The sequence below is a fragment of the Pseudophryne corroboree genome, chromosome 1 (assembly GCF_028390025.1).
Source record: "Pseudophryne corroboree isolate aPseCor3 chromosome 1, aPseCor3.hap2, whole genome shotgun sequence".
NCBI lineage: Eukaryota > Metazoa > Chordata > Amphibia > Anura > Myobatrachidae > Pseudophryne > Pseudophryne corroboree.
The window spans coordinates 876,782,366-876,795,389 of NC_086444.1; the positions used below are offsets into that span (position 1 = coordinate 876,782,366).

General features: G+C 47.9%; 1 protein-coding gene across 1 annotated transcript in view; it reads right to left on the reverse strand.

Moving 5' to 3' along the window:
- Positions 1 to 7,379: 7,379 nt before the first annotated feature.
- Positions 7,380 to 13,024, reverse strand: part of LONP1 (lon peptidase 1, mitochondrial) — a 125,772-nt gene continuing 120,127 nt past the window's right edge. The window contains exons 17-18 of the mRNA XM_063920087.1: positions 8,147 to 8,311; positions 7,380 to 7,705 (exon numbers count right to left, since the gene is read on the reverse strand). Of these exons, the coding sequence (XP_063776157.1) occupies positions 7,556 to 7,705; positions 8,147 to 8,311 (315 nt within the window). The 3' untranslated portion in view covers positions 7,380 to 7,555. The remainder of the gene's footprint in view (positions 7,706 to 8,146; positions 8,312 to 13,024) is intronic.

Consider the following 13,024-nt stretch of genomic DNA (forward strand, 5'->3'; position numbering starts at 1 on the left):
TGCTGTTAATCTAGTTATTTGCTGCCAAAATGCCCCCCCTTCTCTTTTTTACCCTGAATCAGATGCAGTACTGCAGGGGAGAATCAGGGAGCCGTCCTTCCAGCGGAGCTGTGAGGGAATAATGGCGCCAGTGTGCTGAGGAGATAGGCCCCGCCCCTTCACGACGTCCTTAACTCCCGCTTTTTTGTGTAAAATGGCAGGGGAAAAAATACATCCATATAGCCCTGGAGCTATATGTGATGTATTCCTTTTGCCAGCTAAGGTATATGTGTGTTATATTGCGTCTCAGGGCGCTCCCCCCCAGCGCCCTGCACCCTCAGTGACCGAAGTGTGCTGAGAGCAATGGCGCACAGCTGCGGTGCTGTGCGCTACCTTAGTCTTGAAGACAGGATGTCTTCTGCCGCCGCTTTCACCGGACCTTCGTCTCTTCTGGCTCTGTAAGGGGGACGGCGGCGCGGCTCCGGTGACCCATCCAGGCTGAACCTGTGATCGTCCCTCTGGAGCTAACGTCCAGTAGCCTAAGAAGCCCAATCCACTCTGCACTCAGGTGAGTTCGCTTCTTCTCCCCTTAGTCCCACGATGCAGTGAGCCTGTTGCCAGCAGGACTCACTGAAAATAAAAAAAACCTAACTAAACTTTTATTCTAAGCAGCTCTGGAGAGCTACCTAGTTTGCACCCTTCTCGGCCGGGCACAAAAATCTAACTGGCTTGGAGGAGGGTCATAGGGGGAGGAGCCAGTGCACACCACCTGATATCTCAAGCTTTTATTTTGTGCCCTGTCTCCTGCGGAGCCGCTATTCCCCATGGTCCTTACGGAGTCCCAGCATCCACTTAGGACGTTAGAGAAACTACTGGTAGTTTTTTCTCACCGAACATAATACCCTTTTTTGTGGTACCTGGGGTACTATCAGAAATGTGTAATACATTTTTCATTGCCTCAATCATGTAACGGGTGGACCTATTGGAGGGTACACTAGTCTCATCGTCGTCGACACTGGAGTCGGTATCCGTGTCGACATCTGTGTCTGCCATCTGAGGTAGCGGGCGTTTTAAAGCCCCTGATGACATTTGAGACGCTGGAACAGTCACAAGCTGAGTAGCCGGCTGTCCTATGTCGTCAAACCTTTTATGTAAGGAGCTGACACGGTCACGTAATTCCTTCCATAAGTCCATCCACACAGGTGTCGACCCCTCAGGGGGTGACAACACATTTACAGGCATTTGCTCTGCCTCCACATCATTTTCCTCATCATACATGTCGACACAGCGGTACCGACACACAGCACACACACAGGGAATGCTCTGACAGAGGACAGGACCCCACAAAGCCCTTTGGGGAGACAGAGGGAGGGTATGCCAGCACACACCAGAGCGCTATATACCACAGGGATATCACCTATAAAGAGTGTTTTCCCTTATAGCTGCATATATATATTATACTGCGCCTAAATTTGTGCCCCCCCCCCCCCCCTCTCTTTTTTACCCTTTCTGTAGTGCAGGACTGCAGGGGAGAGCCAGGGAGCGATCCTTCCAGCGGAGCTGTGAGGGAAAATGGCGCCAGTGTGCTGAGGGAGATGGCTCCGCCCCTTTTTCGGCGGGCTTTCTCCCGCTTTTTGTGTTATTCTGGCAGGGGTAATATACACCTATATAGCCTCTGGGGCTATATATGGTGTCAGTTTTGCCAGCCAAGATGTCAATATTGCTGCTCAGGGCGCCCCCCCCCCCAGCGCCCTGCACCCATCAGTGACCGAAGTGTGTGGTGTGCATGAGGAGCAATGGCGCACAGCTGCAGTGCTGTGCGCTACCTTGGAGAAGACAGAAGTCTTCAGCCGCCGATTTTCCGGACCTTCTTGCTTCTGGCTCTGTAAGGGGGACGGCGGCGCGGCTCCGGGAACGGACGACGAAGTCGGGTCCTGTGTGCGATCCCTCTGGAGCTAATGGTGTCCAGTAGCCTAAGTAGTCCAAGCTACCACCACTTAGGTAGGTTCGCTTCTTCTCCCCTTAGTCCCTCGCTGCAGTGAGCCTGTTGCCAGCAGGTCTCACTGTAAAATAAAAAACCTAAACTATACTTTCTTTCTAGGAGCTCAGGAGAGCCCCTAGTGTGCATCCAGCTCGGCCGGGCACAGAAATCTAACTGAGGCTTGGAGGAGGGTCATAGGGAGAGGAGCCAGTGCACACCAGATAGACCTAAATCTTTCTTTAGATGTGCCCAGTCTCCTGCGGAGCCGTCTATTCCCCATGGTCCTTACGGAGTCCCCAGCATCCACTAGGACGTCAGAGAAATGTAGACTTCCCAGCTGTTGCTGTGGAAACGAGGTCCGAGAGACCATCCCCGAACAACTCCTCACCCTTATAAGGCAGAACTTCCATGTGCCTTTTGGAATCTGCATCTCCTGTCCACTGCCGAGTCCATAAACCTCTCCTAGCAGAAATGGACATTGCACTAATTTTAGATGCAGGCCGGCAAATATCCCTCTGTGCATCCCTCATGTATAAAAGTGCGTCTTTAATATGCTCTACGGTTAGCAATATAGTGTCCCTGTCCAGGGTATCAATATTTTCCGACAGGGAATCTGACCATGCAGCTGCAGCACTGCACATCCATGCTGAAGCAATAGCTGGTCTCAGTATAACACCTGTGTGTGTATATATAGACTTCAGGATAGCTTCCTGCTTTCTATCAGCAGATTCCTTGAGGGCGGCCGTATCCGGAGACGGTAGTGCCACCTTCTTTGACAAGCGTGTGAGCGCTTTATCCACCCTAGGGGATGTTTCCCAACGTGCCCTATCCTCTGGCGGGAAAGGGTACGCCATTAGTAACCTCTTAGAAATTACCAGTTTATTATCAGGGGAAGCCCACGCTTCTTCACACACTTCATTTAACTCCTCAGATGGAGGAAAAGCTACTGGTAGTTTTTTCTCTCCAAACATAATACCCTTTTTTGTGGTACCGGGGATAACATCAGAAATGTGCAACACATTTTTTCATTGCCTCAATCATGTAACGTGTGGCCCTACTGGAAGTTACATTAGTCTCATCGTCGTCGACACTGGAGTCAGTATCCGTGTCGACATCTGTGTCTGCCATCTGAGGTAGCGGGCGTTTTAGAGCCCCTGATGGCTTTTGAGACGCCTGGGCAGGCACAGGCTGAGAAGCCGGCTGTCCCACATTTGGTATGTCGTCAAACCTTTTATGCAAGGAGTCGACACTGTCGCGTAATTCCTTCCACAGCACTATCCACTCAGGTGTCGACCCCGCAGGGGGTGACCACATTTATCGGCATCTGCTCCGCCTCCACATAAGCCTCCTCATCAAACATGTCGACACAGCTGTACCGACACACCGCATACACACAGGGAATGCTCTGACAGAGGACAGGACCCCACAAAGCCCTTTGGGGAGACAGAGAGAGAGTATGCCAGCACACACCAGAGCGCTATATAACACAGGGATCCCACTATAAATGAGTGTTTTCCCTTATAGCTGCTTATTTTATATATACTGCGCCTAAATTTAGTGCCCCCCCTCTCTTTTTTACCCTTGTGTAGCTTGACAACTGCAGGGGAGAGCCAGGGTGCGTCCTTCCAGCGGAGCTGTGAGGGAAAAATGGCGCCAGTGTGCTGAGGGAGATGGCCCCGCCCCTTTTCCGGCAGACTTCTCCCGCTTTTTCTGGAATTCTGGCAGGGGTATTTTTACACCTATATAGCCTTCCTGACTATATATGGTGTAGATTTGCCAGCCAAGGTGTCTTATATTGCCCTCAGGGCGCCCCCCCCCCCCCAGCACCCATCAGTGACCGGAGTGTGAGGTGTGCATGAGGAGCAATGGCGCACAGCTGCAGTGCTGTGCGCTACCTTGTTGAAGACTGAAGTCTTCTGCCGCCGATTTTCCGGAACACTTCTTGCTTCTGGCTCTGTAAGGGGGCCGGCGGCGCGGCTCCGGGAACGAACACCAAGGTCGGGTCCTGCGGTCGATCCCTCTGGAGCTAATGGTGTCCAGTAGCCTAAGAAGCCCAAACTACCACCAGTTAGGTAGGTTCGCTTCTTCTCCCCTTAGTCCCTCGCTGCAGTGAGTCTGTTGCCAGCAGATCTCACTGTAAAATAAAAAACCTAAATATACTTTCTTTCTAGGAGCTCAGGAGAGCCCCTAGTGTGCATCCAGCTCAGCCGGGCACAAGATTCTAACTGAAGTCTGGAGGAGGGTCATAGTGGGAGGAGCCAGTGCACACCAGTAGTCTAAAGCTTTCTTTATAGTTGTGCCCAGTCTCCTGCGGAGCCGCTATTCCCCATGGTCCTTACGGAGTCCCAGCATCCACTTAGGACGTCAGAGAAACAAGGATTTCGGTGGTTGCAGATCTCTCACCTGGTAGAGTGTCGACAGTTCGGAATCCAGTACTGGATTCTGTTGACAATGTATGCGAGCCGCCGAGGGTGGGGTGCTGTGATCCAAGGGGCTCAGTTCCAAGGAAGGTGGTCGAGTCAGGAGTCTTCCCTTCCAATAAACATTCTGGAACTCAGGGCAATTTACAATGCCCTTCTACAGGCCTCCTCTATCCTCCAACATCAGGCCATACAGGTCCAGTCGGACAATGCTACGGCGGTAGCGTACATAAATAGACAGGGAGGAACAAAAAGCAGGGCCGCCATGCGAGAGGTGTCCAAGATACTCCTCTGGGTGGAAAACAACGCAAGGGCCCTGTCTGCCATATTCATTCCGGGAGTGGACAACTGGGAAGCGAACTTCCTCAGCAGACACGATCTACACCCAGGGAAATGGGGCCTTCTCCCTCAGGTGTTTCAACAGCTGGTTCATCGGTGGGGCTGCCCGCTGATAAACATGATGGCTTCTCGGCTCAACAAGAAGCTGCGTCGCTACTGTTACAGGACGGGGGATCCGCAGGCTGCAGCAGTGGACACTCTGATGGCATCGTGGGCTCACCATTTTATATATCTCTTCCCTTCAATTCCGCTCATTCCCAGAGTTCTAGAAAGACTCAAAAGGGAATGCGTTCAAGCAATTCTGATTGCCCTGGATTGGCCTCGTCAAGTTTGGTATGCGGACCTCATAACCATGTCCCTCGACGAGCCCTGGCCTCTGCCGCTTCGAAAAGATCTTCTCCAGCAAGGGCCATTCGTCTATCCAGACTTACTGTGGCTAGGTTTAACGGCATGGAAGTTGAAAGGGAGATTCTAGCCAGAAAAGGACTTCCGTCAAGGGTGGTCTCGACTATGGTCCAAGCCCGAAAGGTGGCCACATCGAAGCATTACCACCAAATCTGAAAGAAATATGTTTCTTGGTGTGAGGGTAGAAAATATTCTACTGTGAAATTTTAACTTGGCCGTTTCCTGCTCTTCTTGCAGGCAGGCGTGGATATGGGCCTACGGTCGGGCTCCATCATAGTTCAGATATCGGCTTTGTCCATATTTTTCCAGACACAATTGGCTGTGATTCCGGAGGCAAATGCCAAACGTACTGCACGGTGTTGGGCTGTAAGCACAAGCCCCACCTGTGGACATCGGGCCCTCATACCACCCTCATGGAGTCTGTTTCTGATCATTTGAGTAGACACATGCACATTTGTGGCTTGCTGGAGGTCATTTTGCAGGGCGCTGGCAGTGCTCCTCCTGTTCCTCCTTGCACAAAGGCGGAGGTAGCGGTCCTGCTGCTGGGATGTTGCCCTCCTACGGCCTCCTCCACGTCTCCTGATGTACTGCCCTGTCTCCTGGTAGTGCCTCCATGCTCTGGACACTACGCTGACAGACACAGCAAACCTTCTTGCCACAGCTCGCATTGATGTGCCATCCTTGATGAGCTGCACTACCTGAGCCACTTGTGTGGGTTGTAGGGAGGTCATACAGGCACGTGGAAGCCACACACACTACTGAGCCTCATTTTGACTTGTTTTAAGGACATTACATCAAAGTTGGATCAGCCTGTAGTGTGTTTATCCACTTTAATTTTGAGGGTGACTCCAAATCCAGACCTCCATGGGTTAATAAATTTGATTTCCTTTGATCATTTTTGTGTGATTTTGTTGTCAGCACATTCAACTATGTAAAGAACAAAGTATTTAATAAGAATATTTCATTCATTCAGATCTAGGATGTGTTATTTTAGTGTTCCCTTTATTTTTTGGAGAAGTATATATATATATATATGACGAAGACTGTGATAGGTCGAAACGCGTTGGGCGTGGCTAACTGCTGAGGACGTTGTGACGTCACCCGCCGGGTCCGGAGCCGACGAGACAGTTTCAGCTCGGTGAGCGCTGTTCCAGAGATCGTGTGGACCTCGCTGAGTTTGGATACTCTTACCGCTATGTATGTGGATATTACTCTTTTTTATACAAAGTAAATGATTTTACGTTTACCGGTGCGCTCTCCTTGTCTTGTTTCTAGCACCAATACCCTTTGCTCCCTGGCTGGGAGTAGGATTGAGCAGCACAGAATTAACGTTTAATAAAGACTCTGGATACATGGACTTGCAGCGCAGGAATTGAATCCTGTTTTCATATATATATATGCGTTGTATTACGCATATTCCCCACCGAATACCATTTTCTGACAACAATCTATCTAAAACACGGAGCTAATATTGCTAATACAGATATTGAATTATAATATCAACTATTGTGCAATTTATAACGGAAACTATTATAAAGTTAAAGTTGTTTTTTCAGATTATAGCCATTGAGCTGAACATGTATTAATAGTACTGTAATACATTTGTGGGTTTGTTTTTTTTATATGATTGTTTAGACAAATTTTGTTTTTAATAAATGGAGTCAATTATTCATTGCATACACACTCAATATATTAATATTCATTAACTAGCAGCCCTGTTCTCTTTAATTAGGTGACACAACCTAGCAGCAGCCTAAAGTAAAAAATTATCACGTAATCCCTCTGCATGTGCACAGCTGTGATGGCTTGCTGAGACCGTAGCCCCCCACTACGATCAGCAATCCCACAATCACATGGGTGGGGTGCAACCTCAGCAATGCCCTAAATTGAATACATGCTCTTAGTAGTTGATTTCTTCCCAAGCATCCTCAAATGAATTTCTAAGCCGTCACTTCACTTCACTACTTTCCCAATACCTTCCACATCCCTTTATTTAAACATAAACAACGTGCCAGAGTCATAATCATAGAAACACAGACCACCACAGGGAAGTCCAAGCATAGACAGGCCTACACAACACTGCCGTTTTAAAGCTACCATGGGAGATCGGAGAAGGAGCTTGTGCGGTCTGCCGTATCAAAGCTACTCAGCCTGTAAGGTGGGGTGGTAGAATAGGACACTATATTGTATCCTCCAGTCTTTGCATGTGTCACCCTGTGTGCTTTATATTCTATGTGTATTACAAACATGCAAGATACAATTAAAATCCATTTATTTTAATAATTACATTACTAAATTAATACCATATCTAAAGGCAAATATTAAATGTAGCCATAATGAATACGTGGGCTGCGCAGCAGCAATATTAAGAACGCCATTCCAGTGGCTGACACCGAAATAAAGGATCACTAAAGGTTGGAGCGAGTAGGTGTCAGGGAGATGGAAACACGATGTTGTAAATCTCTTCATAATGTTCAACAAAATGCACTTCCAGCCCTTCAGTAATAAAGTTGGCCAGATCGTAGTAATCTTTATTATTTTCTGCGGGGAGGATGATACAGGTCACACCTGCCCTTTTAGCCTGTAAACAGAAAGAAGAGTTTGTGGGTATAATAAGCATGGCATGGGAAAGGCGGCATGTTTTACAGTGAACAAAAATACTCTTCCTTTTATTAGCATTGCCGAGACAACTGAAGTGCTATAAAAAAAATATTTTTACCACATGATGTCCAAGTTGCGTACTTGTAAATCGGAGATCCATCTTCCCTCATCTGAAGGCTATTACAGCAACAGGCTGTGATACCTGGAAAGGCCGTACAATAGCCTGCTTTCCAGACAGTAATTATACTCGGGACTGTCATCACGTTATGGAGCAATGGGAATTAACAGTGTTCTGATGATCAACTCACACTCCCTTAATTAGACATAGCATTCAGTGGAGGACTATAAATGCTGACGGCTATATCCAAGTTCTGTATTAGTAAATCTGTTTTTTAAAGTTTGACAGCTGTTGTATACTCACAGCTATAGTTTTTTCTTTGATTCCCCCTACAGGCAGGATTTTGCCCGTCAAAGACACCTCCCCAGTCATTGCCACATTTTGGCGAGCTGGACAGCCCATAGCAAGGGAAAGTAAAGCAGTGACGATGGTGCAGCCAGCACTAGGACCGTCCTTTGGTGTAGCGCCCTAAACAGAACAAAAACATATTACTTCACTAAAATAACGGCATTAACCCTTTACTTATTTTTCTGGTCACATTGCAACATCAATATTAGTTATTTATCTGCCTTACTGCAACACGAAGACTGTTTGGTATTGGACGCTGTGGAGGCAGCCATCCACAGAGAAGAACTCCGTATGGCCAGCTCACTGAAAATGACAGCTCATTTTGGATAAGTAAATACAGGTTAAGTATCCATTATCCAAAATGCTTGGGACAAGAAGTATTTTGGATATCGTATTTTTCCATATTTTGGAATAATTGCATACCATAATGAGATATCATGGTGATGGGACCCAAGTCGAAGTACAGAATGCATTTATGTTTCATATACACCTTAAACACACAGCCTGAAGGTCATTTAATACAATATTTTTAATAACTTTTTGTATTAAACAAAGTTTGTGTACATTGAGCCATCAGAAAACAAAGGTTTCACTATCTCATTCAAAAAATTCCATATTTTGGAATATCTGGATGTGGGATACTCAACCTGTACTATATAAACTCTACAAAAGTCTATAGACTGTTGTACAGTTTATATAGTATTTACTTATCCGAAAGGGGCTGTATAGTTACCTTTTTTATTGTCTGTTTTCTGTACATACACAAAACACAGACAACAAAGAGGTTAAATATACAACATAGAATCTTAGGTCTATTGAGTTCATTGTAGAAGAGCAATCAATCCAAATGACCAAAGTTTGTGGATTTTTTTGTCAGGGCATACCTCAGCTACATATGTCATCTCAATAAGGGACCAATGACAAGCTCCATATATTCATTTATTAAAGGTTATAGCAGAGATTTCCAACAAAGTAATATTGACTTTTTAGAATAAAGCAGTTGGAGTACGAAGTACCTCTGGCATTTAAATTTTATTGACCAACCACAGAAGACAAAGGACGGTATCCAATTTGCCGCGGTTAATTACTGCAGCCAATTGATCCTCCAGGGGCTATCCAATTAGCCCCACAAGCTCGCAACTACAGTGGATTTTTTTCTTTTTACCTGCCCGAGGCAGGAGAAAAAATAAGAATTTACTTACCGATAATTCTATTTCTCATAGTCCGTAGTGGATGCTGGGGACTCCAAAAGGACCATGGGGAATAGCGGCTCCGCAGGAGACTGGGCACAAAAGTAAAAAGCTTTAGGACTACCTGGTGTGCACTGGCTCCTCCCCCTATGACCCTCCTCCAAGCCTCAGTTAGGATACTGTGCCCGGACGAGCGTACACAATAAGGAAGGATTTTGAATCCCGGGTAAGACTCATACCAGCCACACCAATCACACCGTACAACTTGTGATCTGAACCCAGTTAACAGCATGATAACAGAAAGAGCCTCTGAAAAGATGACTCACAACAACAATAACCCGATTTTTGTAACAATAACTATGTACAAGTAATGCAGACAATCCGCACTTGGGATGGGCGCCCAGCATCCACTACGGACTATGAGAAATAGAATTATCGGTAAGTAAATTCTTATTTTCTCTAACGTCCTAGTGGATGCTGGGGACTCCGAAAGGACCATGGGGATTATACCAAAGCTCCCAAACGGGCGGGAGAGTGCGGATGACTCTGCAGCACCGAATGAGAGAACTCCAGGTCCTCCTCAGCCAGGGTATCAAATTTGTAGAATTTAGCAAACGTGTTTGCCCCTGACCAAGTAGCTGCTCGGCAAAGTTGTAAAGCCGAGACCCCTCGGGCAGCCGCCCAAGATGAGCCCACTTTCCGTGTGGAATGGGCTTTTACAGATTTTGGCTGTGGCAGGCCTGCCACAGAATGTGCAAGCTAAATTGTACTACAAATCCAACGAGCAATCGTCTGCTTAGAAGCAGGAGCACCCAGCTTGTTGGGTGCATACAGGATAAACAGCGAATCAGATTTTCTGACTCCAGCCGTCCTGGAAACATATTTTCAGGGCCCTGACTACGTCCAGCAACTTGGAATCCTCCAAGTCCCTAGTAGCCGCAGGCACCACAATAGTCTGGTTTAAGTGAAATGCTGAAACCACCTTAGGGAGAAATTGAGGACGAGTCCTCAATTCTGCCCTGTCTGTATGAAAAATTAGGTAAGGGCTTTTATAGGATAAAGCCGCCAATTCTGAGACACGCCTGGCTGAAGCCAGGGCTAACAGCATTACCACTTTCCATGTGAGATATTTTAAGTCCACAGTGGTGAGTGGTTCAAACCAATGTGATTTTAGGAATCCCAAAACTACATTGAGATCCCAAGGTGCCACTGGAGGCACAAAAGGAGGCTGTATATGCAGTACTCCCTTGACAAACGTCTGAACTTCAGGAACAGAAGCTAGTTCTTTTTGGAAGAATATTGACAGGGCCGAAATTTGAACCTTAATGGACCCTAATTTGAGGCCCATAGACAGTCCTGTTTGCAGGAAATGTAGGAATCGACCCACTTGAAATTCCTCTGTAGGGGCCTTCCTGGCCTCGCACCACGCAACATATTTACGCCAAATACAGTGATAATGTTGTACGGTTACATCCTTCCTGGCTTTGATCAGGGTAGGGATGACTTCATCCGGAATGCCTTTTTCCTTCAGGATCCGGCGTTCAACCGCCATGCCGTCAAACGCAGCCGCGGTAAGTCTTGGAACAGACATGGTCCCTGCTGGAGCAGGTCCTTTCTTAGAGGTAGAGGCCACGGGTCTTCCGTGAGCATCTCTTGAATTTCCGGGTACCAAGTCCTTCTTGGCCAATCCGGAGCCACGAGTATAGTCTTTACTCCTCTCCTTCTTATGATTCTCAGTACTTTTGGTATGAGAGGAGAGGAGGGAACACATACCAGAGCGTCCACAGCTATTGCCTGAGGGTCCCTTGACCTGGCGCAATATCTGTCCAGTTTTTTGTTGAGGCGGGACGCCATCATGTCCACCTTTGGTTTTTCCCAACGGTTCACAATCATGTGGAAGACTTCTGGGTGAAGTCCCCACTCCCCCGGGTGAAGATAGTGTCTGCTGAGGAAGTCTGCTTCCCAGTTGTCCACTCCCGGAATGAACACTGCTGACAGTGCTATCACATGATTTTCCGCCCAGCGAAGAATCCTTGCCACTTCCATCATTGCCCTCCTGCTTCTTGTGCCGCCCTGTCTGTTTACGTGGGCGACTGCCGTGATGTTGTCCGACTGGATCAACACCGGCTGACCCTGAAGCAGAGGTCTTGCCTGACTTAGGGCATTGTAAATGGCCCTTAGTTCCAGGATATTTATGTGAAGTGACGTTTCCATGCTTGACCACAAGCCCTGGAAATTTCTTCCCTGTGTGACTGCTCCCCAGCCTCTCAGGCTGGCATCCGTGGTCACCAGGACCCAATCCTGAATGCCGAATCTGCGGCCCTCTAGGAGATGAGCACTCTGTAGCCACCACAGGAGAGACACCCTTGTCCTTGGAGACAGGGTTATCCGCTGATGCATTTGAAGATGCGATCCGGACCATTTGTCCAGCAGATCCCACTGAAAAGTTCTTGCGTGGAATCTGCCGAATGGAATCGCTTCGTAAGAAGCCACCATCTTTCCCAGGACCCTTGTGCATTGATGTACTGACACTTGGCCTGGTCTTAGGAGGTTCCTGACTAGGTCGGATAACTCCCTGGCTTTCTCTTCCGGGAGAAACACCTTTTTCTGTACTGTGTCCAGAATCATCCCTAGGAACAGCAGACGTGTCGTCGGAATCAGCTGCGATTTTGGAATATTTAGAATCCATCCGTGCTGTCGTAGTACTACTTGAGATAGTGCTACTCCGACCTCTAACTGTTCTCTGGACCTTGCCCTTATCAGGAGATCGTCCAAGTAAGGGATAATTAAGACGCCTTTTCTTCGAAGAAGAATCATCATTTCGGCCATTACCTTGGTAAAGACCCGGGGTGCCGTGGACAATCCAAACGGCAGCGTCTGAAACTGATAGTGACAGTTCTGTACCACCAACCTGAGGTACCCTTGGTGAGAAGGGCAAATTGGGACATGGAGGTAAGCATCCTTGATGTCCAGCGACACCATATAGTCCCCTTCTTCCAGGTTCGCTATCACTGCTCTGAGTGACTCCATCTTGAACTTGAACCTTTTTATGTAAGTGTTCAAGGATTTCAGATTTAAAATGGGTCTCACCGAGCCGTCCGGCTTCGGTACCACAAACAGCGTGGAATAATACCCCTTTCCCTGTTGTAGGAGGTGTACCTTGATTATCACCTGCTGGGAATACAGCTTGTGAATGGCTTCCAATACCGCCTCCCTGTCGGGGGGAGACGTTGGTAAAGCAGACTTCAGGAACCGGCGAGGGGTAGACGTCTCGAATTCCAATTTGTACCCCTGAGATACTACCTGCAGGATCCAGGGGTCCACTTGCGAGTGAGCCCACTGCGCGCTGAAATTCTTGAGACGGGCCCCCACCGTGCCTGAGTCCGCTTGTAAGGCCCCAGCGTCATGCTGAGGACTTGGCAGAAGCGGGGGAGGGCTTCTGTTCGTGGGAAGAGGCTGTCTGCTGCAGTCTTTTTCCCCTTCCTCTGCCCCGGGGCAGATATGAGTGGCCTTTTGCCCGCTTGCCCTTATGGGGACGAAAGGACTGAGCCTGAAAAGACGGTATCTTTTTCTGCTGCGAGGTGACTTGGGGTAAAAAGGTGGATTTCCCAGCCGTTGCCGTGGCCCCCAGGTCCGATAGACC